This window comes from Takifugu flavidus, chromosome 8 (assembly GCF_003711565.1).
Source record: "Takifugu flavidus isolate HTHZ2018 chromosome 8, ASM371156v2, whole genome shotgun sequence".
NCBI classification, from domain to species: Eukaryota; Metazoa; Chordata; class Actinopteri; order Tetraodontiformes; family Tetraodontidae; genus Takifugu; species Takifugu flavidus.
Window position 1 is genome coordinate 11131503 of NC_079527.1, and position 16232 is coordinate 11147734.

Genomic DNA, 16232 nt, shown 5'->3' on the forward strand with positions numbered 1-16232 from the left:
TGGTCTGAGAAAACTCTTTCCTCCCATATTGTTGCCAACGCAGCAATGATGGAATCTGAAGATTAGCTCAACCTTAGCTAAAAATGCACAATATAATTGAATATTTCCCCCTGAACCGAATGATGCTGTTTGCTCATAGTATAACTGTAGGGGCCATTTTCTGCGGCCTATAGCAACTGTCAAATTAGCGCTGTACACGTGCACCTCCGAGCTCAGCGTGTCGACGTGCATGTGTGGAGAAATGAGGTCCTTTCACACAGTCAGAAGACATGTTTATTTGTAATCTCTATGATGCACTGTGCATCCCAGAAGGGGACAACTGTCAGACACAAATACTTTGGTACACTTGACTTTGCGAGTAGCTCACGATTTCACAGACAGACAACGTCGCCTTCAGATTCGGGATTTAATGGCCCGCGTCGTACTACTGAACGTCATTTTAGTTGAATTGAATAGCGCGCTTAGCCAGAGCAGAGGACTAGAAATGATCAGGTGTCCTTTCGGCGAAACTAGTTGATGGTGGGTTTCATCTGATGCACAGTATAAAATTACAAAAAGGCATATGTGATTTAAAAACAATTCAAATTCTATATTACAAATGCCTAAAACAAACATTAGACACTAGAATCCAGTGGTAGTTCTGCAGAGCTTCTCTGCTACTCAAAAAGTAAATTAGCATACAGTAGCAAGCTGTTCAGAGAGTTTTAACGTGGTTTTTTTTTGTTTTTTTTTTAATTCAGAATGTTTGTTGGCCTTGAATCATTGTCTCGGGAAGACAATAGTTTACAGTAAATGTCAAAGGTTTCAATATCAAAACATTAGAAGCTAAAAACATTTCCTCCTGAACCGTGTTGCACATGTAACTGCAATACTCTGCGACAGTAAAAACAAACATAAAGTGCCAATAAAGGTTTTTGATAAATGCACTGGACCTAACTGGTTGTACTCCCACAGGCAGTGATCAAAGACTCTACAGAAACGACTCTTCCCCTTCATCTTTTCCCTTCGCTCAGACGTCTTCAGCAAAAACCCCTAATTTGTAAAGTACGGATGTTGGGACAAGGTCGTGTCAATCGGGAACGAGGGGGTTGAAACAACAACAGGTTAGAAGATAACGCGGGTAACGGGACAATGGTCGTTAAGATGTTTTATACCGTGTTAATTATTCACTGAGCTGACTCCATTTATGGGTCCTCATCAGTTAAACGAAAGAGGTCAATCCTAAACTCCTGAATCACGAGAAAGGTAGTAAACACTGATGTTCTATATATAAAAAAAAATGCTAAAAATAAAACCAGTGCCAAATACAGCGACAAATTTAACCGACAGGCTTGATATAGTAAAAAATAAAATTACAAGAGGAGAAAAAAAAAAGACGACACACAGAATAACTCTTGATAGAAATTAAACCGCTAAGGTGAATATGTTGGACAGTAAAAACCTAAACCTGTGAGCAAATGAGATAAGTTAAAATGCTAAAATAACAAAGAAAGCAAGTCATCTCGGTTCCTCTCACAGAGAGCACTCACATCGTTGTTTCTACAATGGTGTGGGTGGGCTTCAGCAAGCCATTGTTCCCATTTGGATCCAGCGGCTGCGTCAGCTCGCTGCCTTTCAGGCTGTACTCTTTCGGGCGGGAGCTCACGCCAGACTTCGCGGGGGCCGCCACGGCTTTGATCCTCTGAAAGCGACCAAGTGGGTTACTGATTAGTCATTTCAAAGCAGGCATGGGAATATGGCACATGAGAAACACAACAGACTAGCATGCTAACTGCTAGCGACACTCATGCTTGCTTTAACGCTCGCTAGTGATAGCTGCTAGCACACAAATGTCGTGAGATCGTCAGGCTACCTCAATCAGGGGTCCCTCAGACTGTAAGATCTTGATGACCATCACCATGGGGATGCAGATCATGGAGGACAGGGCCAAACACCAGCCCAGACCAATGGACCAGTCGGGGTACTCGTACACCTTATTGTAGGTCAGCGGCTTGTACTTCACCAGGGAGAAGACGAAGCAGCCCTGGAACAGACACATGCCTCTGTAATTGCCCACCGTAAAACCGTGTCAGATGTTCACAACCGGCACAACGCGATGCCCTTCGACCCTCACCATGCAGAGGACGGGAGTGATTATGGTCCAGCTCCATTTCATCCACGGGTTTGGTCGGTAGCCAATCATGTCCTCAATAGCGTCGTAGAAGTTGTCAACTCCTACAGATAACGAAAAAGGAGGTTCAACAAGTAAGTTTCCACTGTTTACACACCATTTCAAAATGACCTACATACAGTTACGCAACTTGTATATGTGGGATTTATGGCCCCTTATCTGTGTTCTGTCCATCTCAGACACAGCCCAGTTTTACTAACGTGTTTACTCATCATTTATATGTCTGAGCTTTTTCTGCGTTTAACTTTTTTCCTGCTTTGAATGGTGCATTTCTTCCTTGTGGTCATTATTGTCACGTTTGGCGGCCATTTTGTGCTTCATTTCTGACCCCGATTGTGACCTTCAGGGTTCAGATCAGGTCTCCGCGTGACCTGCAAAAGGTTTTGCTTATATTTTTCATTCATTTGCACTTGCTAAGAAATACAATAACCCGCCCCGGCGTTGATGCGCTAGCGCTAGCTTATGTTCCTCATCAAAGAAAAGTGCACGGAGATAAAAGACATGCACCGAACCAAAACTATCGGGCACTGATTGATATGACGTATATTCTAAACATGGTGATTAATAGAGGCTTTTATGCTTTTTTACTGTGTACAGACACAAAAATGTTTTCAATTAGCTTAGCAAATAAAGTTCTTGCTATTTTAGGGAGGCATGTTGATGTGAAGAGGGAACCACCCAGTTAGAATTATTTTTTTAAATCAAAACATTGAGTCATTAAAGTTTTCCACTCTTGGCCTCGGACTTCGGGGGAGGGAACCAAGAGATCCAATCACAGTGTAGCACCACACCAACACCCTGCATGCACTTCAACATATTTCCCACTGATTAGGACCACAAGGACATTTTGTTTGCCACCAATGCCATGATTTGTGCCCGTTTGTTTTTATTTTCAGCTCCTCCTCCAGGGCCATTAATTTACAAAAGCCAAACGCGCAGATCCGTTAGCACTTACCATAAACCCAGGCTACAGCAATGCATTCAAAGAATGCAACCCACAAAAGGCACACACCACTGGCTGCATAGTAGTCAAAGAGCTGAAACACATACATGCCACCCTGAGGAAAGGGAGAAAAGCAGAATTTATTAGTGGTCTGATAAAGAGAGGAAACGAGGGGATTTGATGGGCTGGGAGGAAGTGGGGATGCAGGGGCTGCCGACACCCTCCCAGGAGAGGCCGAGTTCAACAGGTGCCGAGATGTGTTCGATGGAAAAGGGCATGTTGAACCGCTCCGGTCAAACGTGCAGGATGTCAGTGGTGTAGGCGGCAGGACGCCATATTTGGCCTTGAGAATGCAGCAGCCAGCAGGCGAGTGGAAAGCCTGCAGCCTTATCTGTGCCGCTGATTCAAACACGCCGAGCCACAGCTTCTAAGGTCACGCGACAGAGGAAAGACTTACTTTTGTCACCATTGCAAGTCCCAGGAGATAGCTTATGGAGCACACCACGGCGATGAACATCTCCCGCCGGTAACCCTTCCTGAGGACGGAGGGGAACAGATCCACGATGGAGGTGATCTGCCCCTCCACTTCAACAAACTGCAGGGGGACAGAAGTAACTATTAAGTTCTCATGGGAAAGCAAACCTCTTTCTGTATGCGCGCGGCTCCCGTTTTTGCCTCCGCAAACAGTGATTACGGCATGAAAGCGCTCTTTGTTCGGCAGTAATGAGAATTGAAACAGGGCTCCTCTCTGCAGAGACGGCTTGTTGCTGCCGCGCCACAACAGGGGCAGAACAGTAATTCACTGTCACGGTCTCCACGTTGCCTCTCGACGGCCCACAATGGCAAAACAGCCTGATTAATTGTTCCACCAAAGTCAAATGGCATAAAAGTATGTTGTTTTGCTGCGCTAAATACCTCTAACAGAAGCCCCTTGCGTAAGCCTCTTGATGACCGTCTTCAGACCAACAAGGGAGCTTCCGATAGCGGCTAGCTAAAGCCGCCGTTGGCGTCATTGGTGCTGTAAATACCAGAATGTTTCTAAAAGTGACCTTGTATGTGATGGCGATGGGTGACTTAACCTATGTGGATAAACAAGTTTCCAGGTGTGTAGACACACTCTGGCCACTAGGGGCGCTAAGTTGGGTAATATTAGTCTATTTGGGCAGCATGAACATGAGTAAACTGGGACATGAATTTCTTCTCCAGGACAATATTTAAATAAACTTAACAAAGTGGGTGTAATTTAGTCTAATTTTTAATGTAAAATTACAACCTCCCCCCCCCCCCACCCACACACACACACACACACTGGCACAGTACCCGCAAGCCGCCACCCAATCTCAACTGGTTGGGAGGATTCCAGCCACATTAAAGGTCTGCGTTAGCACAGGAGTAGAATTACACTGGGAGGCAGGAAATATGATACAGCCAGAGTGGAAACGTTTTGTCAACCTACGATACTCTTTTCATGATTAAAGATCGGCCTCGTTCCAAAGACAGATTCCCTCCTAGCTTCCACAGCTGTGATGTCATCAATTTAGTTTGTGTGGGAATTCATAGGGATTTAAGATTAATCCTCTTATAGCGCAGCGGAGGGCGGTGGCGGTAGTGAAATTCCTGAGGGTATGGATCGCTTTCCCCGTCAGACAGATATCCAGTATCCTAAAGATGCTACATGCGGATCGTGGGAAGGGGGGGGGTCACTAAATATGTGTTACGCATTCGGGGCAGCAGATGTCAAACTGCAAAAATAGCGAGTGAGACAACGGTTGACCCGACAACGGTTGACCAGTTCAAAACCATTTAGAACTGGAAAATTCTGACCTGGCTGTCGAGGCCAAGGAGCAGCAGCATGATGAAGAACAGGATGGCCCACAGGGTCGGCAGCGGCATCATGGACACAGCTTTGGGGTAAGCTATGAAGGCCAAGCCCGGACCTGGGAAAAAACATAGCGGGGAAGGAGGAAAGGGGTGGAGACAGGAATGAACATTTCTGCCTGGTGTCGGCTCTGATGACATGGAAACACAATGCGTGGATGGACCTGGTGAGGCTGAGCAGGGCTCTGCACTGCCAGGAAGTTATGTACAGGAGAGCCCAGATCCAGTCCTGGAGGGCTGAACTCCAGCCGGGTTTTCTGTCCTACCAGGCAGAAACTGCTTTCTTTCTCCCAGCTGAAAGCTTTGTCCAGCTGGTAGGACAGAAGTCCTGGCTGGACTGGGACTTTAAGGACTGGATCTGGGCACCATCGTCTTCTACACAAATGCTGAGTCAATTTAACAGGGTAAAATAGTGGGAGAGCCGCTACTGAGTTGGCTGTTGGATCGTTCATGCTACATAGCATGCTAACAGCAACCATAACCAGCTGATACGTGTGGAAACATTATCTCCCACTATTGGTCACAAATTAGCAAAAAATGGCCCCTTTTACCACAGAGGTGACCATTCTTTATCCACCAATCAGCAGAGGGCAGTGGGTCAAACCACCTCTTTGGAGCGGAAGGTACCAAATATTGAGAGGGTACGAACTATTGGATTTGGTCACTTCCCAAATGTAGATCTTTGGCAAGTGGCCCGAACCAAACTACAGAACGTCACTACAGAATCCAATCGGAACTCCAGTCAAGATCTGAGTCCGAGTCTCCTTTAAAGGCTGCATGAGGTGTCAAAAGGTCCATCTCTACTGTCCATCTCGGGCGATCCACACCTGGTTAGCAGGACTGAAGCACAGACTGGTGCCAGCCTTCTTACCATTACAAACCAGTGGAGCTGTTAAAAGCCGTCAGCAGGTTGGATGTGGGGCAAACCTGGTAGCACCGGTAAGGATGATGATGATGAAGATGAAGGCCGAGTGCGGGAGCTTTTTAATAGCACACAGGGTTGTGCATTAAAGAGTCACGTGACCCAACCAAAGCCGCGGTGTCTGAAGGGGTTCCACACCAAAATAACCGTTTCTTTGAGGCCTTTGCTCAAGGAGTGTTCAATTGCCGATACTTCTACATTCCAGCATCATCACTTCCGACCCTTAAATCGAGTTCTTTTATTCAATTTATGTTCAATTTGTTGTCACTCAATTCTGTTTTTTTTTTTGTTCGTTTTACGTTTCCAATTGCGTTTTCTTTTTTGGGGGCAGCAGCACCCACCATCACCTCGGACCCTCGTACCTGACTCTGCCACATCGGCAATGTCCACCCCTTGTTCTTGTGCCATGAAGCCCAGGACGGAAAATATTGCGAAGCCAGACACAAAACTGGTACCGCTGTTGAGGACTCCCAGCAGCAAACAGTTCCTATGTCACACATATGTCATGGAGGTTGTTAATGAACACAGGCGGAACCAAAGTTCCCATTTTCTCGCCTCTGACGCGAGTTGCTGTCATGCACCTCCCTCCCCAGCGGAAACCCGGCTCACCTGTAGCAGTTGTATTTGTACTTGTTGTAGCTCCCAAGTGAGGTCATGGCCCCGAGACAGATGGCGTAGGAGAAGAAAATCTGAGTCCCGGCATCAATCCACACCTGAGTAGGCAACGAGGAAACTTCAGCTTTATCGTTGGGTAATACATTAGCCCATATGCTGTGTCATAGGACAATTAAATGATGTGTGTTTATTCGGCTATATGCTAATTATTAGCTCAGATATTGTGTAAGAGGCTGATGTAGTAACCAATGGGCCATATAATAGGCTGTTGTAGGAGCCATGGAATTTATACAATAAGCTGTATCATCTAGTAGCCTAAAAACATGTATCGTAGGCTACTATAGCCTGTGAACTCTATAAGTTATTGTAGTAGCCAAAAGATGTGTAGTGTAGTTATTGTGTAGTTATATTTACACACTAATATAGAGAACTAGTTTTTATGTTCAAAGTTAATATAGTAGCCTATGTGCTGCATCACAGGCTAATACTATAATACTTGATGGATCATAATCTAATTTAATAGCCTACATGCGGTTTCAAAAGTCTTTCGGTTTATTGGAATGAATTGAGGGCCATAAAATTGCTAAAGGAAATTCAAAGTAATGTAGTTTAGACATAGTGCACAGAGTAAAGTACAAAAGTATCTGCTACTAACATAACAACTTTCTTTATGACAGAGGCATCACCATTATTGCCATTTGGAAGTGTATTTCCATGAAGCTATAAAGACCTATAGAGGCATCCATTATGCTATGCTAAACTGTAAACAAATATAGTAGAAAAGCTGATTTAAAAATAGAACAATCTGCCACAGTGATCACACTCTGAGCAGTAGCTGTGTAACGTTAGTGATTCTATTTTAGACCTCATGCAGACTGAGAGGTAAATCTAATTTGTTTCAACACCTTCGACTTTGTACAAGACGCAGGCAGGCCAGACATGTGTGGTTTGACGTTCTTTGAGTTACAAAAAAAGCAAACAATACAGAAACATTTAGGATTAGGTAATGCAGCTAGCTGTGGATGAAAGGTGACGCATTTTCTTTGAAAAATTGGCATGTTCCCATAAGACTACTCAAGAAAACATTATATATACATATGAAATGATAAAAGAAGCTATGAAAATAGCAACAAAATGAGTCTGGTTCGCACCTCTGGATCTTTTAGGCGGCTCAGGTCGGGGTAAAGGTAAAACTTGATGCCTTCATATGCCCCAGGCAGGGTCACTCCACGCACAAGCAGCACAGTCAACATCACGAAGGGGAAAGTTGCCGTTATGTACACAACCTAGACAGGAAGTGGCAAAGCATTAGCCAAAACGAGTGAAAAATCCGAGGCCGGATAGCATTTGGGTGAGGATCATTTCCAGGCCGCTCACCTTCCCAGTTGACTTGACTCCTTTCCAGATGCAGAAGAAGCAGATGACCCACACAGCCAGGAGACACAGGGCCAGGTCCCATTTCAGGGGCCCTATGTCATCAATCCCAGTGGAAATGCTCAGAACGTTGCGTCTGCAGACAACACACACACACACACACAGGGTTAGTGCACTTTAGTCTACCCCAACATCTATGCGCGCAGCGTGCACTCTTGCGTGTCGCCAAGAACAACTCACTCCCAAAATTCCGTAACAGGGGAGGTAAAGTTGGTAGTGTTGACCGCCAGCCACAGGGTCTTGTTTTTGCGGACGGTGTCCTCCACACAGGTGTCGGTGTTCCAGGGCTGCTTGCACTTGGCCCAGGGGAGCTCCGGCTGAAAACACTGCAGCAGGTAGTAGAGCCCCCAGGCCAAGATCACGATGTAGTAGACGTTCAGGAGAGACACGATGACGAAAGACGCATATCCGATACCTGAGGAGGAGAGGGAGCGAAGGGGAACCGTTTCAGCAACAGCCGCATCTAACCAACCAAACATGAGCCTGACCCCCAACAGCAAGCAGCAGTGGCAAAAAAAAGCCTTCTAACAGAGAGAGAAAGCTTGAGCAGGACCAGGCCCATGTGGTGGCCCCTCCTGCTGGTGGGTAGAGGAGGGGAGGGAAGACAGGGCAAGAAATGGGCCCAAAAAATAGCAGACACATAACCTCTTAAACACTAATACACAATAAGGGGCAAAAGTATTTGGACGCCTGACCATTACACCAACAGGAAACGCAATGATGCCATTTAGATGCATGAATTTGAATATCGACTTTCCTTCAGCTATAGCAGCGTCTTCTCCTCTTGGGTGGTTTTGCTCGGGAAGATTTATGACCATAATCAAGCTGTAACTGCAGTCAGGTGTTTAATCAGGTACACGAGGTTGAAGCAAACGCCTGTCAGCATTGTTACTTGAGTTACAGCGAGCACATGCAAGAGCAGGAATTCTCAAAAATAGATCAGGGCCTGCCTGGCTGGATGATTGGCGTCGTCATCATCCTCAATCATCATCATCATCCAAATGATAGCAACAGGCAGCGGTGTGAATTATTGGTCTTCCATTGTGCGTCATGTCACACCACAAGCATAAATAGACAGCGTGAAATGTTTCGGTGTGTGTTTCTATCCGCAGCTAGTAAAAGTTAGCCTCAGTAACACCTGTGGGAACTGAGAAGAGTTTGGCTCCTGTACAGTCTTTCGGCCCCCGGGGGTCCAAATAGAACTTAATAGTTTTAAATTACTGAATTAGCGCTCAAGGTCTCCTCACCGCTAGCGCTAGCTGCAGTGAAGAGGGTACGGTTGGATATAAAAATGCAAGAAACCTTAAAAGGAACGGAGGACAACTGTGATGACTGTTCTTCCACCATTACAGCCTGATGCCGACACGCTGGTGAAACGTAATATTCCTGCGGCACGCCCAACGGCGCTAGCAGGCGTAAACTGAGAGCAACAGAGCACTCCGAAGTGGAATTCACACCTCGACATGCTCCAGCAACAAGGACACAATCAGGCCTGATTGAACTCTTCATTAAGTAAGGGAGGGGAAGGGGGGGGTCAGCTACGTTATAACTCATCCTCAGTGTTTTTACACTATTTTTAGATGACTTTGCCATGAACCTATGCACACATACGCATGCTCCAGAGTATTAATAAACTGATCCCCTCAGCTCCTCCTTCCCACATTCTAAATTCCAAATGTAAACTGAGAGACAGGTCAGCTAGGTAGCTGCTGTGTGTGTGTGTGTGTGTGTGGGATGGGGAGGGGAGGGGAGGGTAGGGGAGTGGGGGCGATAATGCCACGATGGCTCCGTGTCATAAAAACACATAAAAATGGGGAGGAACAATGGGACGGCGTGTGATTGGCCCGTCGAGCGAGCGCTGTCTTCTGTGGACACACATGGTCGACATCCACGAATAGCAGGGGCCGTTGACAGCTGCCGGAGATCTGTTGCTGCTCCGTTTCCTTCCCCCTTCATCTCGTAGCCTCAGCGCCAACAGTAAGGGCGTGACGCTGCAGCGGGCTCAGAGATACGTTGGACCGCATGTGTTTAATCGGGCCGCTTTGATGAATTCTACATCCACTTGTTAGGTCACTTATTGGGTCACTTGTTGGGCCACTCTCTGATTGGCTGTTCATTCTTTAGCTACTCGGTGAAATAAAAAAATAAAAAGCAGCAGCAATCACATGACATATATTATTCACACCCGCAGGGTAGCATCCTGTTTAGGTATCGCACTGCACTTGGTGTAAACAGGATGTTTCCATTTCTGGAACTAATATTTTATAGCCTGTAGAATCGGGGAGGCATGTTACTGATTTTTTTTGCCTGATTTTTAATCCCTTAACCTCATGTGGTTGGTCAGTGTTTCCATTAGCTCAAATACAGTTGGTGTGCAAAGGTCAGGGGCCAGCGAGAGGCCCCCGGAGAGCCCGTCAGTGGGCCACAGTGGCAGTATTGTATGATATCGCTGCTGGAAAATTAGATTATCTGCAAATCTTTTGGTTTTGGGGCCTTTTCCAGTCGAATATTCAACAAATTGTCATTATCAGCAGGAAAATCTGTTACTAATTGATGAATTAAGACCAGTACGGAGGGGTGCACGCCCAAAAATCTGCTTTTCCAGCACTGTGCAGGCGCACGTTGTTTACTGAACACAGCCTGACTGACTGCTGGAAACAGGATGTAAATCAGAGCAGAATCTATAGGCAGGGCTAGAGGGGGACAGTAGTGACTTGTGTTTCCTCAGTAAATCAAATGGGGCACATTAAGGGAAAATTAAAGCTTTCTCACATCCTTTCAGTTCAGTTTCATGCAGTCTAACGTCCTAAAAGGGCGGCAGCGTGGGAAAAGGAAGGCCTCGGGGTGCGGGCCGCTGCGGTGGCGAATCGACATTAGTGTGCAGGACTGACCGGTAAAGATGGGGCAGAGCTTGGCCCAGCAGGTGATCCCCCCCTCAGACGTGTACTGGCCCAGCGCCACCTCCAGGAAGAACACTGGGAGTCCGCCGCCAAACAGGAAGATGAAGTACGGGATCAGAAACGCGCCTGTTTAAGAGAGAGAGCAAAACAGCTCCGAGTTGTGTTCGGAAGGCTTTGTTTTTCACTCGGACGGCCGGCTGCTGCCTACCTCCACCGTTTTTATAACAAAGGTAAGGGAAACGCCAGACATTCCCTAATCCGATGAAGCCTCCGGCCACAGACAGGACGAAGTCGAGCTTACTGGCCCACTTCTCCCTCTGGGGGGCCTTGCCTTCGGCCTCATCCTCGGGCCGCGTGCCTGGGCTCTTCCCGGGTGAAGGCTTCAGGGTGTCCTTGTGGAAGTCCTTCAGGCATTGGAGCTTCTCTTTCTGTGCCATGCTGCAGACATACCGAAAAAGGAAAAGCAAGAAGTGAGCCAGAGGTGAGACAGAGAGGAGCATTAGGCGGATAATGCCCTCCACCGATTCTCCTGAAGTGTGCTGACTGAGATATACGACTCTTCTAATCTTGCTAATCTGAACAAGGGATGCAGAGAGGTCACTCAGACCTGCGGCTGCACTCCAAAGCTGATTTATACTGAAAGTGAAGGAAGGAGCGTTGGCGCCGCAATAAATCAATCAGACATAGGTTTAGATTGCAAAGTACTAAAGTTTAGGGGGTTTTTAGGCGTCACAAAGCAGTCGCTTATAGCAGTGAGTGCACGTCCACGTCTCTGGATTATCTAAACAGGCGGCCAAGTTATCTGACGTTCCTCCTCAGAGGGGGTCAGTGAAGGAAATGGAAACCACACATGGTTTCCACCGTTCCCGGGAGGAAAAGTGCTCCTCTCTCCTGCACCAGCAACAAGTCAGGCTTCTGTAATCCAGCTCAAAGACACAACGGCTTAAATTCAATGGCTGTTTACACTGTAAACCACCTTTCCAGGAAAGACGGGATTTGTTTTAACCAACCAGCGGATCCTATTTCCCTGCATGAGCCGCAGAGGAGATAAGAAACCTAAATAGGACAAGAATAACCGAGACACGTCCCAACTGCGGGCTAAGATCCCAGCTCACGGCCGAGAACAAAAGGGAGGAAGGCAAGAAACTGGAATTTATTTGGAGACCCGGGATTAACGTTAATTCCCACGAGGAGCATCAACCATCGCCGCGGTTATCAGCACGAACAATCGCATTCGCTGTGTGGACTGAGGATAACAAAAAGTTGTCACATTGTTGCCAACAACCGTTCACCTAATAACCCCCCACGCACACACGCACGCACGCCCACACACACGCACGCACGCACAGCTCCATGTGCGCTCCACGTTCCATCGTTCGCTGTAATTTCTCTGTCCTCGACCTGCATGACAAGTCAAGCTTGAACCGTTTTGCCTTTTTCAGACCTCCTTACATAACTGGACCGACTCTGGTTCTCATCCTGTTTCCTTCCCTCCGGATCCATTCCTCCCCCTCCCAGTGCGCGCCCCCGCGCGCGCACACACGCACACACACAGTGATTCCGCTCTGCCTTTTCTCTCTCTCTCTCTCTTTTAAAGGTGTTATAGTTGCTTCGCCCATCAAACAAGCCTCGCCGGAGTTTAACCCACAAATCTCAGCACAGCTGTGATTTCTCATAGAACAACCTTTCGCACCAACAAGCCCGATCGAAGCACTAAAGCCAAATAAGAAAAAAACAACCCTCAATCAACCTTTTACGCAAAACGCGCACATCCACAACTCCGGCTGACAGCTCCATGTAGTCCCAGCTCCGCTTCGTCAAACTTACATTTCCTTCATGGCTGCATCTATGTGGAGGGTTCCGCTCTCTCAGCTGTCACCATTCCTCTGTACCGAATGCCTTTATGCTGACAGGGGTCCCAAGAAGTGGAGCTGACAGCAGGTCCCGCCCCCAGACTAAAGACAATTAAATCCAAAGCAGAGATTGGACGCAGCCCCGCCGTCACAGGCGATTCAGGTAGCGACGCAGGAGACTGTAAATTTCCACTTCACTCCTCCTGGAGCCTGGAGGGGGCAGAGAGGGGCCACACGCCCCCCCTCACTCCCGAACTGGTCTAACACTGATAAAGGTGTTTGCTCTCACAGAAAATAAACAAATAATAAACAGTGAACGGAGGCTCAAGACACTTTTTTAATGTTTTTGCTGTTTTTTTGTTGTTGTTTTTTTTTTTTATTATTTAAATCACTTTATTGAATTCCCAGAAGTCAGGATGTTTCCGATCAGCTGACTGTGATTCCTTCCAGAAATGCGGTTTGTTATCTGAGAAATGTAAACCAGCTCATTATCAGCTTATAGCACTTCCTAATAAGGGAATGTGTCTCCTCTGGTGCCCCGTGTCGTGCACGAACCGCCGCTCCGTTCCGTTCCGAGGGGAGAGGGCGGCGTGCAGGAGTCAACTAAAAACTGACAAATTCCTCTACAGGATTTGCAGAGTTAAATGCAGGACAGGGATCAGCTGATGACAAGCTGTCCGTGTAGCCCTGCGCGCACACACGCACACACACACACACACACACACACACACACACACACACACGCACACACACATCCTCATCCCGGTAACCTCCCAGCTTTGCACGATGCTATAATCCACCATATTTTGGTCAGTGTCATGCTCTGCGCGCTCCTTTGCATTACATAACCTCCCACAAACACCGTCTAATCTATTGTGTGTGTGTGTGTGTGTGTGTGTGTGTGTGTGTGTGTGTGTGTGTGGTGTGTGTGTGTGTGTTGGGGGGGGGGGCGCCGTGGTCGGGGGGTTGTTTTCTGCGCAAAAGTCGGGGTTGCTGAAAAGTGACACGGGCGTCAAAGAACTGTTGTTGGAATTTTGGTTTGGTTTAAAGCTCAGCTACAGCATAATAAAAGAGCGATGACAGTGGACTAATCCATCAGCAGATCTGATCTCATCTCGGTTAGTTATTTCCAAAAGTCTTACAGTTATTGGTCAGAATTAGAGAAGCCTTTGTTTGAGTTGCGATAACAAAGAAAGACAAGAAGGGACCGAAAACAAACGGGCTCCAATCGGGTGATTCACGCAGCCAAAACACATAAATCTTATTGTACTTTTGAAAAAGAAAAGAAATTCCAACAACTTTCAGAAACGCCCCTCTTCCCACTTTATTCCCAGCATCCCCTGCGGGTTTTTTTTTTTTTTTTTTTACCTGTTGCGAGGGGTGGGCTGAGGTTATTGGGGGTCACGTGTCCGTCAATCATCTACTAGACGATGCAGAGCCAGGAAATGTAGGTTAAGGTTGTAAACATATGCTTTTATCTGAGTCAATAACTAAAACCATCACGCGGCCATCCGCCGCTTCAAGGCGCACCTGCAGGCGCGCGCGCACGAGGCGGACCTGGGGGAGGTGATGAAAGAGAAGAGAACGTGTTTCATGACACGCGCAGGACGCGGGAATCAAAGGTGATACTCGGCTTTCCCCCCCTTGTTTGTTTTTAAAGCCATGTTGTCCGGATCGATGAGCATGCGTGAGACAGAAACCCCAGCGTCGACCTGCGTGGAAGGAATAAAAAAAAATAGTCCGCGTCTGATATCCGGCTGTGAAAGACGTCATCGATCCCTTTAAACAGACCAAAAGCATTAAAAATGATAAAGGAATACAAGACCGGAAGTATCTGTGCGCCTCACACGTTTTAGGGTTAAAAAACGAGCCGACCCCCGCAGCCTCGGAAGCGTGAAGCACAAAGATGCGGGTTACCTGGTGGGTCAAGCGGCGACGGTTCTGGCCTGTTGGAGGTTCGCTCGCTGTTTCCCTTTCATCAATCTGTCCGCGTTGGTTCTGTTTGAGCCGATGCACGGTTTTTTTTTTTTTTCATCAGTTTGAGTGGAAAATCACCAGCTTCTACATGCAACTTCTTAAAGTGACAGTCTCACAGCGTCCCCGCACGCGCGCGCACACGCCACCCTGACGAATAACTTGCGAAATGAATCCCCGCTTTGTTCGTGCATGCATTTAAAATAAGATTCCCTGCAATGTGACACATTTTAAATGCATAATAATTCCATTCATCTGTAGATTAATTGCTGCAGCTGGGGGTGGTTATTTTTCAGTAGATTGGGATTTATATTTCAGTTTCAAGCCTCTATCATTCAAAGAGCAGCCCAAGTTTGATAAAGAAAGCCGCCATTTGTTCAAAACTATGACCATGAGGCTTTAAATTTAACATGACTGCAGACGTCCCACATTCCAAATCCATAGCATGTGTGTGTACACGTATGCACATGTCTGTCATGGTATCTGCGCGGCTGCTGCAGCTGCTGCTTTGTTGCGCTGCCAGCGTCCAGATAAACGTGTTCTGCACGGATCGATTACACGCACACACTGTTTTGGGAATTATATGGAGCCAGTCATGTGCAATCAGACACAGGCCCATGGTAAAAGCAGAACAAGAAGGGGGGAGGGGGGGGGAGGGCAGTAATTTTATGTTGATTTATCTTGTGCAGCATAAAATATTTGATGCAAGACTTTCAGATGCTTGTTTTTGTCCTCCTCCTCCACCCCAGGCGCAGACCCGCTCATCTTCTTACTTCCTGTTAACCCTTTGTGTGCCAATAACCTCCTAATTCCAGTGTGACAATCTGTCATCCCCCCAACTCTTTTCACACTTCCCCCTTCCACAGGAAACTTTTTTTTCGCTGGTTTCGAGACAAACTGCCCCCCCCACCATCCTTCCTCTCTTGGATAACTTGAGCATGTCTTTTCGCTGCTACAATCTATAAGTCTACTTCTAATCTGAGGACACGCAGCGGTCACATGGTCCGGTAAGGGCGTAATCCTGCCTCACATGCAGGCGGGCTGGTCATGCACTCTGCCACAACCTTGTGACTCACCTTAGGATGAGCTCTATAGGCCAACATAAACATGAGGGGCAGAGGGTGAAAGAGCTGAGAAAGCCTCCCCGAGGAGCTCTCCATCAACAGGGCGTGTCTGTCTGCCCGTGGGCTCTTCTAAGTCTTCTCTGTAGTGTGTACTTTTTCTTACATAAGTCTTCCTGCCGGCTGCTGTCAGACTGCACAATAAACATAACGCCCGCTAGCACAATCTGAATTATATATATTCTGATATGTATATTGTATTCACCCTCTGTACTATGTACAGGTATACAGGGGCTGAGTATCCATTTACCTGGATTATTGTAAATATACATCCTCTTTGTATATTCCAAATTCTATTCTATTCTATTTTATTTTTCTCTGCGTGCTCTTGCTGTTGCACTGTAAATTTCCTCGTGGGACAATAAAGGACCTGAATCTGAATCTCTGAGCCCCCCCACCTTTGATAAAGCTGACTAAGGGGA

The 16232-nt window shown here is 47.0% G+C and overlaps 1 protein-coding gene across 2 annotated transcripts; it reads right to left on the bottom strand.

Moving 5' to 3' along the window:
• Nucleotides 1-250: 250 nt before the first annotated feature.
• LOC130530037 (sodium- and chloride-dependent taurine transporter-like) lies at nucleotides 251-14790 on the bottom strand. Of its 2 annotated transcripts, none has more exons than XM_057040888.1 (14): nucleotides 14633-14790; nucleotides 11071-11300; nucleotides 10854-10988; nucleotides 8143-8377; nucleotides 7906-8038; nucleotides 7680-7814; nucleotides 6523-6626; nucleotides 6276-6400; nucleotides 4938-5050; nucleotides 3571-3708; nucleotides 3126-3228; nucleotides 2114-2214; nucleotides 1853-2023; nucleotides 251-1681 (listed from the first exon to the last, which is right to left on the bottom strand). In XM_057040888.1, the coding sequence occupies exons 2-14, from the start codon at nucleotides 11297-11299 to the stop codon at nucleotides 1526-1528; spliced, it is 1878 nt and encodes a 625-aa protein (XP_056896868.1). In that variant the 5' UTR covers nucleotide 11300; nucleotides 14633-14790; the 3' UTR covers nucleotides 251-1525. The 2 variants fall into 2 exon arrangements, with proteins under 2 accessions (XP_056896868.1, XP_056896867.1); XM_057040887.1 differs by lacking the exon at nucleotides 14633-14790 and adding an exon at nucleotides 12690-12846.
• Between the last annotated feature and the right edge of the window lie 1442 nt (nucleotides 14791-16232).